General features: G+C 45.4%; 2 protein-coding genes across 4 annotated transcripts; both read right to left on the reverse strand.

The window, feature by feature from the left end:
* Positions 1-7,069: 7,069 nt before the first annotated feature.
* BRIX1 (biogenesis of ribosomes BRX1) lies at positions 7,070-14,841 on the reverse strand. The gene is made up of 10 exons (XM_072134677.1): positions 14,619-14,841; positions 14,377-14,488; positions 14,175-14,218; positions 13,692-13,762; positions 12,063-12,112; positions 9,829-9,902; positions 9,672-9,722; positions 9,489-9,590; positions 8,317-8,445; positions 7,070-7,390 (listed from the first exon to the last, which is right to left on the reverse strand). The coding sequence occupies exons 1-10, from the start codon at positions 14,760-14,762 to the stop codon at positions 7,145-7,147; spliced, it is 1,023 nt and encodes a 340-aa protein (XP_071990778.1). The 5' UTR covers positions 14,763-14,841; the 3' UTR covers positions 7,070-7,144.
* Positions 14,842-15,575: 734 nt separating this feature from the next.
* RAD1 (RAD1 checkpoint DNA exonuclease) lies at positions 15,576-21,031 on the reverse strand. 3 transcript variants are annotated; one of them, XM_072134730.1, is made up of 6 exons: positions 20,957-21,031; positions 20,037-20,240; positions 19,406-19,514; positions 18,982-19,240; positions 18,288-18,386; positions 15,576-16,321 (listed from the first exon to the last, which is right to left on the reverse strand). In XM_072134730.1, the coding sequence occupies exons 2-6, from the start codon at positions 20,229-20,231 to the stop codon at positions 16,138-16,140; spliced, it is 846 nt and encodes a 281-aa protein (XP_071990831.1). In that variant the 5' UTR covers positions 20,232-20,240; positions 20,957-21,031; the 3' UTR covers positions 15,576-16,137. The 3 variants fall into 3 exon arrangements, with proteins under 3 accessions (XP_071990831.1, XP_071990813.1, XP_071990822.1); XM_072134712.1 differs by having other exon boundaries at positions 20,864-21,018; XM_072134721.1 differs by lacking the exon at positions 20,957-21,031 and adding an exon at positions 20,774-20,859.
* Positions 21,032-21,089: the final 58 nt, after the last annotated feature.

Raw genomic sequence — 21,089 nt, forward strand, 5'->3', positions numbered from 1 at the left:
TTTTTGTGCTGCCAATTTTTGATGGACCACCGCGGACAATGATACAGTCCGACACCTGGGACCGGAATCTAAGTGGCACCCGGTTTTCACCAGAGCCTGCCGCAAAGCAGATTGGACTTGCTGCGGCGTGGTACCACCAGGTCTTTTCACGATCAGTACAGAGTTGGAAGGCAAGTTCGTGGGCGGGGACAGCCAGGAGGCCAAGACAGGCGGCAAAGGTTCAGGGTCAGAGGCAGAGCAAATGTCAGGGTGGGCCTCGGAGCAGCGTAAATGGGAACAAGTCCGTGGTTACAACAGGGAATCCAATCACAGGCACAAGACAAAGTTTTATCGACGGCATAGAGCACGAAGATCTGGCAGGGAATGCTGGGAAGAGCCGGCTTTTATCTAATTCAGGGAAGTGACCAGTGCCAATCAACGGTGTTCTGGCCCTTTAAATTTGTGAGCGCCGATGCACGTGCATCCTTGGATCCAGGTTGGGACGGGTGCAGGAGTGTGGAGAGGTGAGTGAAGCATGGGTGTGCCTGTGACCCGGGATGTGGCTTGCAGGAGCATCCGTGACAATACAACCCCCCCTTCGGCCTCCCCCTCTTCTTGGTCTGCTTGCCTCTCACTGTCTTCGGAGAGGGGCATGGGTGCGTCTGTGACCTGGGATGTGAGTCGCAGGAGCATCCGTGACAGTACCCCACCCTTAGGCCTCCCCCTCTTCTTGGTCTGCTTACCTCTCACTGTCTTCATGTCCAGAACCTCCTTTACCACGAAGACGTCAGTGAAGTCAGCCTCAGGAGCAGGAGGAGAAGGTTGCCAAGAGAAGCGGTTCAAGATGAAAGGTTTCAGGAGGGAGACATGGAAGGAGTTTGGGATACGCATTGGGGAAAGGAAGATGGAGTTTATACTCCACAGGATTTATGCCTTTCATTACCTCGAAAGGCCCCAGAAAAACGTGGTCCAAGCTTGTAGCTAGGGATTTTCAGCCGGACCTATCGGGATGACAGCCACACCTTGTCACCAGGAGAGAAGACTGGCGGAGAGCTACGTTTCTTATCGGCCTGGGACTTGGTGTGGGCAGAGGCCCGAAGTAGAGACTGACAAGTTTGTTCCTAAATTGATTTTAGGTCCTGCACCAACTCTTCTACCGTAGGAGCTTCCAAGGGAACTGACATAGGAAGAGGTGGGCGTGGAATTCGGGCCGTAGACAACAAAGAACGGGGCTGCCCCCCCAGCAGACTCAGAGTCAAGGGAGTTATAGGAGAACTCCGCCCTTGGCAACAGATTGGACCAGTCATCCTGATGGCAGAGATAACAACCCAAAGTTTGGTTCACCCTCTCCACTTGACCCTTCGACTGCGGGTAATAAGCAGAAGAAAAGTCCAGATTCACTTGCAGCTGGTTACACAAGGATCGGCAGAACTTAGAAACAAACTGAACCCCTCGATCAGAAACGATATGCAGAGGAAGTCCATGAAGCTGGAAGATGTGATGAAATAACAGACTGGCAAGGCGGGGAGCAGACGGAAGACCTAAAAGAGGAACAAAGTTGGGCATCTTGAAAAACCGGTTATTCATCACCCAGATGATGGTATTGCTAGAGGAATGCGGAAGGTCCTTGATGAAGTCCATTGCCACGTGCGACCACGGGCGGCTGGGTACCGGTAACGGCAGTAGCAGACCAGCTGGTTTAAGGCGAGATGGCTTATTACGGGCACAGGAAGTGCAGGAACCCGCAAAGTCCCGAACATCTTTGACCAGGTCAGGCCACCAATAGAATCGGGAAATGAGGGCCACAGAGCATTGCACCCCAGGGTCAATATCAAGTCAATATCCTCTTCCGAAGTGCAGGTCAGACATATGTATTGCCAGGTGGAAGCTGCCGAAGATCCACCGGAGCAGCAACAACCAGTTGTTCAGGAGAAATAATAAGCTGAGGAGCCGGCTCTTCTCCAATGACATCAGAGGCACGGGAAAGGGCATCAGTCTTAATATTCTTCTCCGCAGGACGGAAGTGGATCAGGAGATTGAAATGAGAAAAGAAGAGTGACCAACGGGCTTATGATCTGTATATACCCAGACTGGATGTTGAGCTCCCTCCACAATATAATGCAAGTCTTTCAGGGCAAGTTTGATGGCCAGAAGTTCTCTATCTACTATGGAGTAATTCCTCTCTGTGGTGGAAAAAGTCTTAGCGAAAAAGCCGCAAAGGAGAGTTCGGCTTTCAGGCCCTTTTCTGGTAGAGCACCGCCCCTGCTCCAAGAGGATGTGTCAACTTCCAGAAAAGGCGGTTTTCAACCTTGAGAAGGCTTCTTCAGCCGCAGAAGACCAAAGATGGGGATTGGCGCCGTTCTTGGTGAGCACCACAATGGGGGATAAACTGCCGGTAATAGTTTGCAAAATCCAGGAATCTCTGAATTTCACATAGACCTTCCAGACATGGCCATTGAAGAGCCACAGACAGCTTGGCAGGATCTATCTGGAGGCCTCTGTTGAAGATAATATAGATGAGGAAGGAAGGCTCCGCTGGTAAAATTGACATTTCTTGAGTTTGGCGTAGAGGAGATTGGTCCTGAGGCGACCAAGAACTTGCCGTACGTGGGACTGGTGACACTAAAGATGCGGGGAGAACACCAGAATGTCGTCAAGATAGACCACGACACAGGTATATAACAGATCCCTGAAGATGTCGTTGACGAATTCTTGAAAAACGGCATTACCAAAATCTGGATAATATTGTAGGCCCCAAGAAGGTCCAGCTTGGAGAAGACCTTGGAGCCACTCAGCCGGTCAAAGAGCTCCTTAATCAGAGGCAACAGATTGTCTTTTTAACCGTGACTTTATTAACACCACGATAGTCAATGCAAGGACGGAGTGATCCATCCTTCTTGGTCACGAAGAGGATTTATGTATAAACCCCCTCTGCAGATTCTCCCGGATATACTCCAACATAGCTGCAGTCCCAGGTACAGAGAGAGGATACAGCCGACCCCGGGGTGGAGAAGAACCCGGCAGCAGATCAGCAGGGCAGTCGTAGAGGCAGTGCAGAGGCAAAGTCACTGCTTGTTTCTTGGAGAAAAAGTCCTGATAACAAGTTGGTAGGCCCTCCAGAGACTTGGGAACTACGGAGGAGTCCAAGACAGATACTGGAAGATTAACTTTTATTTGTATAATAAAAAGGAAACTACTGAACCGACCAAAACCAAAAAATGTTTAAAATTTCTCAGACAGTTCTAAACCACAGCTTCAAGCAGTATTTGGAAGGGGATAGTCGGAGACAGATCAGTCTGTGATTATGTCCCACAACGGTGTGTGGTGTGAGCGCTCTAACTATGGTGATCGATTGGGGCTCACACACATTACATTAGGGGTGGCCACTTGATTTCACTCCAGCTTTAATAGCTTAAAGGCCCCATATCACACATCCTCGTCACCCGATGCTCGCACCGCATACAGTCAGTATGGACACACATATCCGCTAACACTGGAACTAAGCGTGCTAAGGGGAGGAGGGAAAGGGGGGAAGGGAGGATTCCTTCACACTTGCCCTTAAGACTAAACACCCACTTCAGATACACAAACAAAAATCAGGCATTTTTAATTTTTATGCTTTTTTTTAATTTATTTATTTTTTTAACCTTTTTTTCTATTATTATTATTTTTCAGACCGCCCTAGGGTACTTTAACCCTAAGTTGTCTGATTGATCCTACCATATACTGTCATACTACAGTGGGGATTTTCCACATCATCTATAACGGGACAGCCTTTGGTCTTTGTGTGACCCGAGGCTGCCATAGCAAGAGATCACCGCTCCCCCATGACATTACAGGAAGTGATGATCTTAGCCAACATGGTGGTGTTCACACATCGCCGGCTTTTCAATGCCGTCAGCAGCTTTGCTGTCGGCAATCGCAGAGTTGTAGGAATCACATATATACACAGACAAACTTAGCCATGGAGGGGGTCAGAAGGGCAGACGTGTAGCTGTGGGCACACAGGGAGCTGGCATACTGTTTTACCATTGTATGCTGTCCCTTTCTGAGCAGTGCAGTCTTCTTCTATGACCCAGCCATGAAGCAACCATGCTCCTTCTCCCTTCTCCATGTTGTCGGAAGACTCTGTAGTCCAAGCACCTACTGGACACAATAATCATCTCTCCTCCAAATCAGAGAAGAGATAATCATTGGAGATTTTGGACAGTCCTTCCCACGGCAGTACACAACCTCCTGCAGGACATGTGCTGAATAGATGGGCCCCTCCTGGCTCACAGGCCCGGTAGCAGATGCTATGGCTGCTGCAGAGGGAGGTACGCCCCTAGTTTCAGTCACTTTGGAATGGCAAAAATTTTTGCAAAGTCAGGGTTATAATTTATTTTTTTTGGTGCACTTAGTTACTGCGGAATATGTGCCACAATCATGCAGCATGAACAAAGCAGTAACAGCCCATATAGGTGCACATTTTTCTGTCTTATCGGACACAGAGCAGCAGTCACACAAAACTGACACAGACACTTTATAAATACATGTATTAGCTGTCTGCACGTTGCTAGAGCCTCTCTTTGCTGCAGCTTCACGGGCTGTTAAACTGTTTCCCTGCTGTAATCTCACAGTAGGAGGGGGAAGTGTTCTTGCACAGTGTTACAGTTTGTGAATCTGCAGCATGAAGGGGCTCTGATAACATCCCCAAGAGCACTCTGGGCTCATTAGCATAATTTTTTAATGTGGATTTTAGCAGGCAGGAGGCTGTGGATAACAAGTATAAGAAGATACCACAGCCTGGATCTATGAGTAATGTCCCTGGTTTATCAGGATGGATTGTAATAGATTTTCTTTAATCCTCTCCATCATCTTTGTACTCACAGATGGACCCGTATCACCACCAAGAGCAGGCGGCCTCCTCCGCAGACAAAAATAGAATTGCAATTTTTCTTTTGCATCTGTAAAAAAAGGAAGAAAACTGGATCCAGGCAGAGTCTTACAGTGTGACAATATTCACTAGGGCGAGCCATGACCCACACTACTGAGAACTCCCGTATGTGGCCATATTCCTTTAAAGGGGTTTTTCCCACAAACAAAAGTTAAGCCCTAACCAAAGGATAAGGCCTAACTTGCTGCTCAGTGGGGTTCTCAGTGCCGAGACCCCCACAGATCACAAAAACGAGGGGTCAGATGGGGTCCACGTACCTCTGTCGGACCCCTCGCCGCTCTAATGACTAACTCGTCAGACTAATGGAGCAGACGGCCGCGCATGACTGTCCTGCCCCATTAACCTCTATGGAGCTGATGGAAATTGTTGAGCACTGAGTTCTCGTGATCTGTGGGGGTCTCATCACTGAGACCCCCACTGATCAGCAAGTTAAGCCTATCCCATGGGAAAACCCCTTTAATTAATGAAAGGGAAGGTGGAGTTTGCCTTAGCAGCTCTATTCATTCTCTAAGGGCTTAATCAGATGACCACGGTCAGTTCGTGAATCACTCACTATGCAGTAGACAGATATGGATCAACCACAGGTTGGGACTCCAAACATCATAGTGATATATGATGTGAGGAGACTGCTTCCCCACGTTCCATTGACTCAGAGATACAGACAGTTAAAGACAAAGCTGGCGTTTTTTTTTTTTTATCCTGCCTGTCTCACTGGTTCCATAGCTCACAGAACCACAATCCTGATGTGGTCTGAAATATTAAATTCTTTTCTTTAATACAACATCAGAAGCAGATTTCTAGGTGCTATAGGCATAAGATAGGGGCATATGAAGTGACAATCCCCCTGCAGCCTCTAAGCTTGTCTAAGCACTGGTAATGGAGTCAGTTTCCAATATTGGAGCTATAGGTTTTCTGTGTAACAAATTGTCCTATATTAAACATGTTTAGGATTTTTAGGTCAAAGGTGATTTTGGGGAAAGGGGAATGATTGTAACTTTTATGTGGTATGGTACTTCAACTCTAGGGGGTCTGATTGCTGCTCCTACCATGAACTGCAATATTGCACTATATGGTGGATTTGCTCATGATCTGTAACAATGTGCCACCGGCACACTGTTACAGCTTTGGAGAAATGAGCATTCAGCAAACAACCAGTATGGTTAAAGAGGGTTCAGACAAGTAATCAATATCAGATTACTAGGGGTCTGAAAACGCCACCTCCAGGTGGAGACTGCTGGTACTGGATCACTGTTGTCCCTGCACTATATAACAAGCACAGTGCCATACATTTCAGAGTGGCAGCACACAGGATAGCAGCTCAGACTTCATTAGTTTCAATGCCATGTGATAAATCAGCAGCGTATGGGCCGCTTTCATTATTGCTTCCGTCAAATAACTGGTCTATTTTACATCGAAGCCCTACCCCACTGAGTAATTTCTTCAATAGTATTTAACACGAAGGCCTGCTGCTCCTTTTGCTCAGAGTTACTGTGGTACAGCTTAATGCAGAGCACAGCAGTGTGAGGACAAGCCCCCTTGCACAAAGAGAAGCTACAATCCTGGAACACAAGTCAATATATCACAATCGTGCTGCTACTAACAAAATATACAAAAGGTGTGATTACACGTCTCTGCAGGGACAATACCTAACACTGGCTGCAGAAAGCGCAACAGTGTGAGGACATAACCCCATTTCACAAAGAGAAGCTACAATCCTGGAACATACGTTAATATATCACAATCCTGCTGCTACTAACAAAATACACAAAAGGGGTGATTACACACCTCTGCAGGGACAATACCTGAACACTAGCTGCAAAATGCACAGCAGTGTGAGGACATAAACCCAAGTGTAATTGAAGCTACAAACTGTTAGCAGAAGCAGGACTGTGAAATACGAAGGTATGGATTACACAACTCTTCAGGAACAAGATCTAGCACTGGCTGCAATCTATATGATCAATCCCTCGAAGGGAAGACTGCACTGAGAGATTCTGGTAGAGTATACCTGTGGATGAAAACCACCATTAACATCATCTACATTTCAATTGGTCTTCAGGCCTAGAATGTAAAATTCACGGCTTTTTCATTCGTTCTTCTGGTATAAACCTGTGTGGAAGTGGATTTTGATGATAAAGACTGAAGCAAAGACTCTTCCTTTCTCCATTTAATGTATAAAACGGACCCCCGAGCCTCGTACACATGTTCCCCCTGCCGGACCCCCAGAGTTCATACACGATTTTTGGCCTGTCTATGGCGTTTGTACATTTTTTTCTCTTTCAGTTTCTTCTTTGGTTTGTGTACGGGCGGCTCCATCTCAACCTCCACAGGCTTCTCCTCAGCCGGGGTGGCGAACACATCCGCCGTGGGGTCGTGGGGGGTGATCTGCGCCTTCTCCTTTGTTTTTTGAAGTTCCTTCACTTGCTGCTTCTCCCGAACTTTTGCCGCCGTGGCCAATCGGATCAAGCGCCGGTGCTGGAAGGAAAAAAAACGTCATTAACCAATGGTACTAGAAGTCAAGGGCAACACATTGCGGGGGAGCTGAAGGATGAATTGGCCCCATGTCTACTAAGGATGGAGCATACTGTACAAATAAACTGCATCGGTCGCCGTAGGTCATATGTGACCCGAAAGCTGAAAAGGTGCCTTTAAATAGAATCTGTCACCAGACTTTACTCAAATAAACTTACAGCTCCCTCAGGTAGGTTATAAAATGTCCTTTCTAGAAGTCACACTAATTTGAAAACCTCCTGCAAAGTCATATGCAAATGAGCAGAAAAGAGTCATATTTTGCCTGAGACGAGACAAGTTTATGGGCTGCAGGGTGAGGGTCTCTTCAGAAACCCCTATCTTCAGTTTTTATAGGATCTAAGAATCTCATCTTTCAGATTGCATCAGGTTTGTAGTTCTGGGAGCTACAGAACCTAAGATACAGACAGTTAAAGACATGATTGGAAATGTTAGCTGCAGATAAAAGATCTGGTTCCTGCTTATGTCTTTTACTGTCTGTATCTCTAGTTCTGTAGATAATAGAACCACAATGATCTGAAAAAAATGAGGTTCAGATCTTTAATATGACACCAGCAGCGGGTTTCTGGGTGCTATAGAACACTAGATAGGGGCGTCTGAAGTGATCCTGCCACTACAACCTATAAACTTGACTCCTCTCAGGCAAAATCTGGCGCTTCTCTGCTCACTGTCCCATGACTTTGGAGTGAGGGGGTTAGGAGTAAATTCTGGTGACTGGTTCCCTGTATAAGAAACACTAAGGGCAAAACATATTTTATGCACCGTGCATGGTCTGACATGTGCCCCGGCCCTTGCACCGAGCAGAACACAGAACAGCAGATTTACTAGCAGTGAGGGATAATAACGCGATGAGGTAATGGCAGGGAACCTACCATATTTGGAGACTGATAGTAGGGGTTCTCGTACAGTGTTGGGCCCCCAAAACTGCCTTTGAACATCTTTATGAGATTTAGCACAAAGCGAGGTCCGATTTCCACCAGAGACGCGTCCTCCTCTATAATCTATGGAGGAAACAGCAAACAGCATTAATTTCTCTCTCCTGTCCTGATATTTTGTTACAATGTATCAGCCCGGAGTCCAGATCCATTGATAATGTCTTGACAAGAGGGGGCAGACATGACATACAATCCGTAGATTAGTAAGAAGTACTGAGCGGCTGGGAGGATGTGAATGCAGGATCTGACTACACAGGGTTTGGTTTGTAGTCTGTTACCATAGACACGCCTAAGAGCTGTAGACACAAATTAAAGACTTGCAAAGCTGGTAGCAAAGGTAGATGTAAGGATCAGGGCACACACTAGTCTTAGAGGGATTGTCCACTATCAGCAAATAATTGATATTGTTTGTGTTATAAAGAGTTATACATTTTTCCAATACTTCATACTTTCTGTATGAATTGTTTCATTGTTTACTTCCTGTGCATAAACTCCGGACCCCGGTCATGTGATGTCTCACAGGTGCACGGCTCGTTATATCCCTGGTCACGTGATGTCACACAGGTGCACGGCTCGTTATATCCCTGATTATGTGATGTCACACAGATGCACGGCTCGTTATACCCCTGGTCATGTGATGTCACACAGGTGCATGCCTCGTTATATCCCTGATTATGTGATGTCACACAGATGCATGGCTCGTTATATCCCTGGTCATGTGATGTCACACAGGTGCATGGCTCGTTATATCCCTGGTCATGTGATGTCACACAGGTGCATGGCTCGTTATATCCCTGATCATGTGATGTCACACAGATGCACGGCTCGTTAAATCCCTAGTCATGTAATGTCACACAGGTGCATGGCTCGTTACATCCCTGGTCATGTAATGTCACACAGGTGCACGGCTCGTTACATCCCTGGTCATGTGATGTCACACAGATGCACGGCTCGTTATATCCCTGGACATGATGACACACAGGTGCAGAGCTAGATATATTGCTGGTCATGTGATGTCACACAGGTGCACAGCTCGTTACATCCTTGGACATGACGACACACAGATGCACAGTGGATCAAGGAAAACCTCAATACGTTGAGCTACTGACCTGATAGTTCCTAAACCAGATCCGATTGTCCGCTACGGAGAAGGTAAACACATGATCCACAAAGGGCTGGCTCCTGGGGTGATATCTGGGGGTGCCAAATGTCTATAACAGAGAGCAGCAGGTTACAGTGAAGTCTGAACAGAGACGTATCCTGTTATGTGCATGCGCGGACGCTGCCATTACCTGTATGAAGAGCTCCTTTAACACGGAGAGGTAGGGGTCCTGATCAAACACCTGCAGAGGGGACATAATAGGTCAATGCAATGTTACCACAGGGTCAGGTGACTCACACAGGATGCTGGGAGTTGTAGTTACAGATAGAAGTTTCTTTAATACCCACCGGATCAAAGGAGAGCAGCGGGCGGGAGCCCTTCAGGCAGTTCCCCGTCATCTTCAGCTCCGCCAGAGTGTGAACTAGAACAAGAGAACAAAACTCATCTGGTCTCTGGCTGTGATATACTAAAGAGTAAAACTAAGGGACAAGAGTTTAAGTGTAATGATAACATCGAGCATGTTAGTATCTGCAGGACTGTGAAATATGGATTGTAGATTTTCCAAGTGCACTGGGTTGTGTCCGCACACTGCTGTGCTCTTTGCTCTCTGCTGTGAGTGTTATGCATTGTCCCTGGAGAGATGTGCAAGCATCCTGTCTGTCTATACTATTAGTAGCAGCAGGACTGTGATATATGGATTGTAGATTTTCCATGTGCACTGGGGTGTGTCCTTAAACTGTGCACAATCTATTGCCCTATTTGAGGGGATTAACCCCTCATCTCCACACTTCCACCGTAATGCCCAGGGTATTTTCAGTTTTTACGTCTTTAATGCCTTTTTTATTTTTGGATTACCATAGCTGAATGGGGTCTTGTTTTTTTTTTTTTTTTGGGATGATATGTAGTTAATAAAAAGCTGAATTTTGGGTTTCATATGTCCTACCGACAAACTTATTAACCCCTTCTGTGCAGTATATTAAAGGAAACCTACCACATGATATGGTCGGTGTAAGCTGTAAATACCGAGCGCCAGCTCAGGGTGAGCTGGTGCCGGAGCTTACTTTCGTTATTGTCCTAAACCGCTGTATCGCGGTTTAAACACTTTTTAATGTTTATATCTGAAGCTGCTTCGGCACACGGTGGTATGCGCTCAGAGCACGCCTACAAAGGAGATACCGGAGACATCACGCAGCACGGAAGCAGCTTCAGATATAAACATTAAAAAAACGGTCAGGTCCCGCTGCATAAAGAGGGCTCACGGGCACCGATCACGGGTGTTATTACAGCGATCGCTGCCGGCAGCCTCAAAAAGATGGCACCGCAATCTGGCCTAGGATCGTCGCTCCTCATGACGTCATTGGGGAGCGGCGCTCCATCGCCATGGTAGCCTCAGGTCATGATAGGATCGATCAGACAACCTAGGGTTAGAGTACCCTAGGAAGTCTGAAAAATAGAAAAAGAAAAAAGTTTAAAAAAAAAATTATAATAAAAAACCTAAAAATTCTAATCACCCTAGAACAGACATAAGTATAAATAAACAGCAAAAATCATAAACACATGCGTCCGGAAAATGCCCGATCAAAATATGATAACGGTTTTTCAATGCGTTTAACCCCGTAACAGAAAATAGCGCCCAAATTCGAAAATGGCACTTTTTTGCGATTTAAAAAAAAAAAATCTATAAAAATGTACAGTCCTAAAAATGATATCATTGAAAATATTATCAAATGTCACAAAAAATGACACCACCCACAGCTCCGTACACCAAAGTATAAAAAAGTTATTAGCGCCAGAAGATGGCAAAAATATAAAAAAAATTTGTACAGGAGGTTTTAATTTTTGTAAGTGTATGAAAACATTATAAAACCTGTATAAATTTGGTATCCCCATAATCGTACCGACCCAAAGAATAAAGTAGACCTTTCATTTGGGGCGCTCAGTGAAAGACGTAATATCCAAGCCCACAAGAAAATGGCGCAAATGCGGTTTTTCACCATTTTCATTACATTTGGAATTTTTTTCCCGCTTCCGAGTACACGGCATGGAATATTCAATACCATCATTATGAAGTGCAATTTGTTACGCAGAAAACAAGCCGTCACACAGCTCTTTATGTGTAAAAATAAAAAAGTTATAGATTTTTGAAGGTGGGGAGTGAAAAATGGACATGAAAAAACAGGAAAGGGCCCGGTCCTTAACCGGTTAAGGGGTTTATATATACAGGGGGTCCCCTACTTAAGAAAACCTGATTTACAGAGGTCCCCTAGTTACAAACGGACCACAGGTGTCTGTAATTAAGCTTTATTGTTAATTCTGGTTCTTATGACAATCCAAGATTTTTAAAATCCAATTGTCACAGAGACCAAAAAAAAAAAAAATTTGTCTGGGGTTACAATTATAAAATATACAGTTCCGACTTACATACAAATTCTACTTAATAACAAACCTACAGAACCTATCCTGTACGTAACCTGGGGACTGTCTGTATACAAAATCCCCCTAGAGGCCTCATTGCTCGAGAGATCGTCTGTCACTTGTACAACTACAGGCAACACAACGCAGCAGAGGGGTCGTCACTTACTGTTCTGAACCAGGAACTTTGCAGAGGGCCCAGCAGGGGAATTTGATATCCTAAAATATAAGAATACATGGGAAGTTACCAGATATTGATACAAACAAAGATTAAAGTAACCCCCCACCCCCACCCCAAACACTAATCAAAATGCATATACGCTGCACGAAAAGATAAAGGGAACATTTACACAGCACAATATAACTCAAAGTCAAACTTCTGTAAAATCAAACTGTCAACTTAGGAAGCCGCACTGATTGATAATCAATACCATAGGCAATTAGCAAGACACACATGTGAAGCCTCCATGTGCCTGTATGACCTCCCTACATCGCTCTGGATGGTCTCCTGAGGGATCTACTCCCAGACCAGGACTGAAGCATCCGCCAACTCCTGGACAGTGCTCAATCGGATTCAGGTCTGGGGAGCGATCGGCCAGTCCATAGCTTCAGTGTCTTCATCTTGCAGGAACTGCTGACACTCCAGCCACATGAGGTCTAGCATTGTCCTGCATTAGGGGGAACCCAGGGCCAAACACACAAGTATATGGTCTCACAAGGGTCTAAGGATCTTATCTCTGTACCAAATGGCAGTCAGGCTACCTTAGTGGGCTGTACGGACCGAACCCACACCATTACTGACCCACTGCTGGTCATGCTGAAGGATGTTGCAGGCAGCAGATCGCTCTCCACATCGTCTCCAGACTCTGTCACGTGCTCAGTAAGAACCTACTTTCATCTGTGAATTCTGGTGGCGAATTTGCCAATCCAATTCTCTGGAAAAAGCCAAGCATCTTGCATGGTGTTAGGCTGTGGATGTTGGGCCCTCTTACCATCGTCATGGAGTCGGTTTCTAACCATTTGTGTAGACACCTGCACATTTGTGGCTGCGGGAGGTTTTTGCAGGGCTCTGGCAGTGCTCTCCTGTTCCTCCTTGCACAATGGTGAAGGTAGCGGTCATGCTGCTGGGTTGTTTCCATCCTACGGCCCCCTCCATGTTTCCTGGTGTACCGAGTTGTCTCCTGGTAGCACCTCCCTGGACACTACCCTGACAGACGCAGCAAACCTTCTGGCCACAGCTCACATTGATGTGCCATCCTGGATGAGCTGCACTACCCGAGCCACTTGTGTGGGTTGTAGAGTCCTTCTCGTGCTACCATGAGTGTGAAAGCTTCCCCACTATTTAACATCAGCCAGAAAGCCTCGGTATGGGAAAGTTGTCTGTGGTCCCCACCTGCAGAACCACTCCAATATTAAGTGCATCAAAGTTGAATCAGCCTGAAGTGTGTTTTTCCACTTTAATTTCAGAATCCAGGTCTCCAACGGTTAATAAATTTGGTTTTCATTGATGCTTTTTTTTTTGCAATTTTGTTGTCAGTACATTCAACTTTGTACAGAACAAAAATATTCAATGAGTATTTCATTCATTCAGATACAGGACGTGTCATTTGAGTGTTCCCTTTATTTTTTTGAGCAGTGTCGATTCCCTGTATTGTAATACTCCAATTCCCTTGCAGGGGGCATTGCGGGGAAGTTGGGAGAATCGGCAGAACACCTTCTAAAAAGCTCAGAAACTTCTAACAGATAGGGATTGTCCAAATCAGAGCGCCCCCTATAGTCAATGAGAGGAATCACGTACCACATATATAGATCCTTTTTCTTCTTTGCTTCAAAATAAACGCATTTGTTACAGTTTTTCATTTCACAGAGCTGCAAAATAAGCCAAAACGTTACATTCAATATGGATTTTTTTTAAAACACAAAACTAATACACATAGGATGGAAGAGGAAACAAACAGCGCCGTCTGCTGTGTGTAGCTCGGTTTCCAATCAAATGAATAGGAGCTGACATGCAGGGACTTGATCTGACCACTATACAGAGAATGGCGCTGTCTGCTTCCTGTTCCATTTTTGTGAATAGCAGCACCTCTCTGCTAAGGATCTGACCATAGGGACCCCAAACAATAAATAGAAGGGGGTCCTGCAAGGAGGGCGTGAATGAACACTGCACCTGTGTTCTGGACTGGCAGGACCCCTCTCGTTGGTTGGGGTCCCAGCAGCAGATTTATCTCCTTTCCTAAAGCATCTCCAGAGGAAAATCCCCTTTAAGATGTGGACGTACCTCGTTGATGACCAGAAGTTTATCTTTCCGATCCATTTTTGTATCTGTAAATATAAGAAAAAAGATAAAGGATCCATTATTAGCGATGGAGGATAGTGCCACCCTAATCACCAGGCTGTGTGTGGTACTGCAGCTCAACTCCATTCACTTTGGTGGAACCAACCAGCAGAACCACTTATTCCATCACTATGGGGGCACTTACCGGCTTTGGAGTGAGGCATCAGCCTTCTCAAGTCTTGCATCAAATGTCTGGTGCGGAAATTAATTCCCCGGGAGGAGAAGATGAGGACCCGCTCCTTGTTCGTCCACTTACCCTACAGCAACAGGAGAAAGAGTGGGACATTATATAGCAGCAGTGCACGATGATAACACGGGGGGTTATGTACTCCTCAGGCACAGGACTGCTCCCTAAAATAAGGAAGGGGGGCAGCAGAGGCTCCTTACCCCGGATACCGGGGGCGGGATGGTGAACTCGTCTCCCGCATCGGCGGCGCCTTCTTTTTCCTCCTCATTCTTCTGTAATTTCGGTTTTTTGCTCTTGTTGGAAGTCTCAGCGCTCAAGCCACGTTTTCTCCGGTACGCGGCCATGTTGCTTTCAAACCGGAAGTTACTGTCTGCGCAGCCTGAACAACTCTATGGTAGTGTAAGCCCTCTGCTGGAGACTGCCGGAAGCGCAGCTGGATGTGTACAGCGCAGGCGCGCCCTCTGCTGGAGACTGTATTAACATCAGCCAGAACTTTGCAGACGTTTCACATTCTGCTTCCTGCTGAAACTTTTGTCTTAATAATAATTCTTTATTTATATAGCGCATACAGATTACGCAGCGCTGTAAAAAGCATGGCAAATTGTTTCCTGTGCCCATGGGGCTCACAATCTAAACAACCTACCTACCTGTTTTGGAGTATGGGAGGAAACCGGTGGACCCGGAGGAAACCCATGCCAACATGAGAGAACATACAAACTCTTTGCAGATGTTGACCTAGGTGGGATCCGAACCCAGCGCTGCAAGGCAGAAGTGCTACCCACTCAGCCACCGTGCTGCCCATTATTGGAAAAATATCCATGTGATCTGTAAGGCTCTTACACACTTTGTGTATCATTCAGACAATGGGGATGTTGGAGGGCTCTGGTGCATTATCTGTGACTACAATCTTCAAAAATTAGTCATGTAACCGTAGCATTTAATGACTAATCAGATGACCCCCAACAGCACTACAGCCCCTTATTGTCAGGATTGGTGGGGTCCCGAAGGAGCTGCAGTGTAAAGCATGGTGGAGGTACAAAGCAGTAAATAGGACATGGATGAATGTGTAAAATAAAAATAATAGAACATAATTATATGATAAATATTTATTGAAAAATACATTTTTGTACTTATTTTTTGTATACAGTCCCGGGTATAACATCAAAATAGCAAAAAAGGAAAATAAAGTTTGTTAGAGAATAAAATAAATTTACATGGATTAAAGAGGTTATCCAAGACTAGATAGTGACTGCCAATTCATGGGATAAGTCATCAATATTAGGTCAGTGGGAGATGAGTGCACCTGATGTTCCCGTTCAGTCTGGAATTGGTCTGCCAGATTTGGACATTTTTACGGATTGGCGGGCGAACAGTTAATCTGGCAAATTGACGCCTCTAGCTACTGGCCATGGCTATGATTGGTCAGGAGGACACAGCTCATCTCTAGTCATGTGCAGTGTACAGCACTGGAAGGAGACAGCGCCATATGCTGTGTAGTGGCCGTGTCGAGTACTGCATCTCAGATATCACAAGTGTCTTCCAATGATCCGATGCTGATGACCTCACCTCAATATCTAATCCAAGACAACCCCGTTAAAGGGCATCTTCTATAGGTGTTAGTGGAGCCTGGAGCCCCTCAGGCTAATCTGCATACAGTCTTTCATCCTGGTGGAAGATGCCCTTTAAGTCCTATTTACATATTAATATGGATAAGAGAGTCTAGGAGTCTCCGTCCTCTACATCCTCGTCTGGGCAGCAGTAATACTCCACAAAGCAGATCTGTCCGTCCTCGTTCCTGACCATGTATTGCAGCGAGAGGAAGCCCCTGTTGTCAGTCCGGATGGACACCTTGCAGGACAGCGCCAGCGCCTTGGTGGACGGCTTCAGCAGGGAGATTTTATATCTGCAATGGAAAAGCATAAAAACCCCATAAATGACCAGAATTCTTTCCATGATATGTAAATACCAGCAACGCTAGTAGTTAACCCCTTCACGCTCCGTGACGGATATATCCGCCACGGAGCTGTGAAGGTTGTATGAAGAAGGCTCACGGGCTGAGCCTTCTTCATACAGTGATGGGCTTTGCTGCATATCGCAGCAAAGACCCATCGCTATCACCCGCGGTCGGTGCTTGCACCGATCGCGGGTGTTAACCTCTTCTTTGCCGCCGGCAAAGTCGCCGGCGGCACTTTAAATTTGGCGGCGCGTGGGCGCCGCCATCTTACCTCCGATCGCCGCTCCCCCGAACGTCATCGGGGGGGCGGCGATCGGTTGCCATGGTAGCCTCGGGTCTTCGTTTGACCCGAGGATACATGGCTTCTGCACATGCATTACAATGAGCCTGTGGCTCATTGTAATGTATAGTGTGCAGAAATGCCATATACTGCGATACAGTAGTATTGCAGTATATGGCAGGAGCGATCAGACCATCTAGGGTTAATGTACCCTAGAGGGTCTAAGAAACAGTGGAAAAAAAGAGAAAAAAAAAAGTTTAAAAAATGTAAAAAAAATAATAAAATATTAAAAGTTCAAATCACCCCCCTTTCCCTAGAACTGATATAAAATATAATAAATAGTAAAAATCACAGACACATTAGGTATCGCCGCGTCCCAAAATGCCCGATCTATCAAAATATAAAAACGGTTACAGCCGGCGGTGACCTCCGGAACGGCAAATGGCGCCCAAATGTCCAAAATGCGACTTTTACACCTTTTTAGATGACATAAAAAATGTAATAAAAAATGATCCAAATGTCGCACAGACCTCAAAATGGTAGCAATGAGAACGTCGGCTCATTTCGCAAAAAATGACCCCTCACACATCTCCATGCGCCAAAGTATGAAAAAGTTATTAGCGTCAGAAGATGGCAAAAAAATTTTTTTCTTTTTTGTACACATTCGTTTAATTTTTGAAAATTTATTAAAACGCAATAAAACCTATATAAATTTGGTATCACCGCGATCGCACCGAACCAAAGAATAAAGTAGGCATGTTATTTGGAGCGCAGAGTGAAAGTCGTAAAAACTGAGCCCACAAGAACATGACGCACATGCAGTTTTTTTCAATTTTTCCACATTTGGAATTTTTTTGCGGCTTCCCACTACATGGCATGGAATAATAAATAACATCATGGGAAAGTAAAATTTGTTACGCACAAAATAAGCCCTCACACAGGTCTGTACACGTAAAAATGAAAAAGTTATGGATTTTTGAAGATGGAGAGCGAGAAATCAGCGAAAATACCCTGCGTCCTTAAGGGGTTAAAGGGGTTGTATTGGACCTGTATTGGACCAATACCAGCACAAACCACAGTCAGCAGAGACGCTGTTTATAGAAGAAGAGACTACATTTTTCAAATCCCAGACTATCCCTTTAAGAGGTTAAAGAGCAGTCCCCCAGGTTCCCGGGAAGTAACAACTACATTTTAACATTGTTAGAAAGAGGGATAAAAAGTATCAATATAAATTCTAGGTTCTAGTTTTGCTTCTGGCAGCCGCAACACTGGGACACGGAGCGGGAACAGGAGGAATTATCATTTGTTTCTTTTCTTACACCTACCTGTCCCAGAAAACCCTTTACATCTGAGTCCTAAAGATCTACAAAAGTTTTGATGCAGTTTTTGATTTTACTGGTCAAACAAGTTAAAAGAAAGAGTCAAATTTGGTAACTGTACAAAAAACCCAAAACAAAACTAAATAAAACACATACATTAAAATCATAATGCAGGTCTAGTGATGCATGTAAATCTGCGCTGTGTGAACGCACTCTAAGAAAAAGCAGAATCCCTGGTCCTGATTTGGAGATCTATGATCCGGATGTCGATGGAGGGGACACATTGTTACTGAGGCCCCCAACACTATCCTATTACCTGTTAGTCTGCGTCTGGGTGCAGTGAAACGCTTCTATCAGATCCGAGTCTTTGGGATAATCCAGGTGGGCGCTTCCCGCGTTTCCAAATGTGGACAATCTGTATCACAGAGACAAAGTGGAAATAGTGTCATACAGAGGAGTAACATACACATGAGAGTGAGAGATGCAAGATATTTATCTTGGGGTTCCCACTAATGTCCCCAGGACAGGCCTGTCCTCTGCATGCAGAAATATTTTGGAAAACCCCAAATCAGATGTATAAGCAGTGAAATACAAACTGTATGTCATCCATATTTTATAGACCGTAAACTGTGTGGGGACTCACAAAATCATAGTTATATATAATGCAGGGAGTCGCTGTCTCCCCTGTGGGTCCACTATTCCCTGTTGCCTTCATGAAACCCTATTTGAAACTTTTGCTGATTCATGTAAACAATGCTTAAAACGCTTGTCCTAAGTGTAAAAGTTATTCCCTATTCAGGACCGGCTGATAATTTTCCTGTCCAGCCCCCACAGTTTTTGAGATATTAGTCCCAGTATCTGACCATTATAATCCTCTCTACTATCAGAGAGGAGGTTCTGGAGCAGAGAAGGGGGCGTGTGTTATTCTAACCTTCCTATATAGTGCAGGAACATGACTGTACTAAAAATATAAAAAATCAAATCAATAAATGAACGCCTGGTGTCGGTACCTCAGATACGGCTTGTCCGGAGACATGGTGATCTGCAGATAGTCACTGCTCATATCCAGTTCTGAGAAAGCCTCCCGGAGCCCTTCTGACTGCAGGATGATCTTATTCAGGACATTGGTGCTGCAGAAATCAAAGTCCAGGGTCTCCTCCGGTTCCTGGGTGTGAATCTTGCACTCGGTCACCACCCCTCCTTCCTCTAGGAATAAGGCGAGGGGGTGGCCGTAGCCCTGGTAACACATCTTCAAGGCAGTGCAAGTAGCTGCAAAAAAGATGTGTATGATTAACCAAGAAGAAGAAGTAGCGGTACTGGCGTTGTATTAATGAATCAGGAGGAGAACAAAGTATAGCGAAGCTGCTTCATTCCTCCTGCTGAGCCCGGGTTTTTAAAAAAGTCAAACACAGTGTCTTCACTGAGTGTAATTACCTGGAACAGCACTTGCCCCAAAAATAGTCAGACAGTCAAGAAGAACGGTCAGATTGATGCGAAACATGACAGAATCCTCACGAATGGTGAATTCCTGAAATATCCCGGCCTGCGAGAGAAGAGTTATATATATATATTCATATCTATCACCATCAGAAGTGGAGAAAATTGTATCCAGTTTACACACTGCTCTGTGAGCTAAACTGCCTGGACTCCAGACTGGTACATTGTAACAAACCAGCAGAGAGATCTGTGCAGCAGCTGCTGATGTGTTTAGCTCACAGAGCATTGTATAGACTGGATACTATTGTCTCCTATTCTCAGCTGAGAGCAGGACTAGCGATGTACAGGGTCACTGCCTCTGAATGGAGACAATTATATCCAGTCTAGACAATGCTCTGTGAGCTAAACACATCAGAAGCAGCTGCACAGATCTCTCTGCTGGTTTGTTACAATATATCAGTTTGAAGTCCAGAATATTTAGCACACAGAGCATTGTCTAGACTGGATACAATTGTATTGAAAGGAGGGTTCTCATTCAGCGACAGCAAGCATAGATATGGAAAAGAATTGAAACATAGAATGTTGTATAACACAGTGGTCATCACACTCACAGCCTAGAAGCTTGTACCTGAATGAATGCGTTGGCCTGTAAACACTTGGCATTTTCCACTGTGACCTTGAGTCCATTGCTGGTGGCGAAGCAGGACGCGTGGTCTTTGAAGTGAATGGCCTTCAGGATGTTGGAGAGGTTGCGGACGTTGTCCAGGCTGCAGGTGAAGACGTACTGCTCCTCGTCCACCTCGGGCTGTGACAAGAACGACATGCTGGAGACCTGAGTGTAAGATAATACGGGCAAACTGATCACTGCGGGGGGGGGGGGGGGGGGGGGGGGGGGACAGCATTGTGGTAATTGCCCTTCCATTCGCTTTGCCATCTCCATCACTCTCAAAGATACTGAACGGAGGCAGGTTTGTTTATGCCTACAGACAGCGCCACCATTGTCACATGGCTGTGGGTGGTACTGCAGTTTAGTCACATCTACTTCTCAGGAGCTGAACCCATGGACAGGGCTGGTGCTGATCCTCAAAAGGACTGCCCCTTTAATCTTTAGGAAACCCCTTTAAGAGCTAATACTTTTTTCTGGGTAACTTTCCTTTAAATAATATCACCTTTTATCAGGCACCGAATATGGAGGCCACAGTTACTACACCACTTTTACATCAATTTGAGGGGCAATAAAGGGACCACCTATGGCCTAATGGGGGGTCACAAACTTTTTGCAATACTTTTTGGGGCTAAGGGCTACTAAATGACAATAGTATAATGGACACAGTACTAATACTGTTGCAGTGTTGGGTCACCTACATAAGTTTACATTAGCTGCACTACAAGTCCCAGCAAACTCTATGTGCACATGCTATAACGTCCTATCTCTACAATACAAGCAGTACTAACCCTTCACTGCTTCCTCCCGCAACACCTTTCAAGTCACCCGCCCTTAATCAGCCACAGAGAGCTCCACAAACTCGGCCGCGGCTGAGCATCTACCTAAACAATCGAGTTATCGTGGTCGGCCATTTTCAAGAAGACCGAATCACTAGAATGAATCGCTATCGGACGCAGCAAACATGGCGCCTAAAGTAAGGACACTATTGTGTATCAGGAATTTCTCCCACGTGAT

The sequence above is a fragment of the Engystomops pustulosus genome, chromosome 1 (genome assembly GCF_040894005.1).
Source record: "Engystomops pustulosus chromosome 1, aEngPut4.maternal, whole genome shotgun sequence".
NCBI lineage: Eukaryota > Metazoa > Chordata > Amphibia > Anura > Leptodactylidae > Engystomops > Engystomops pustulosus.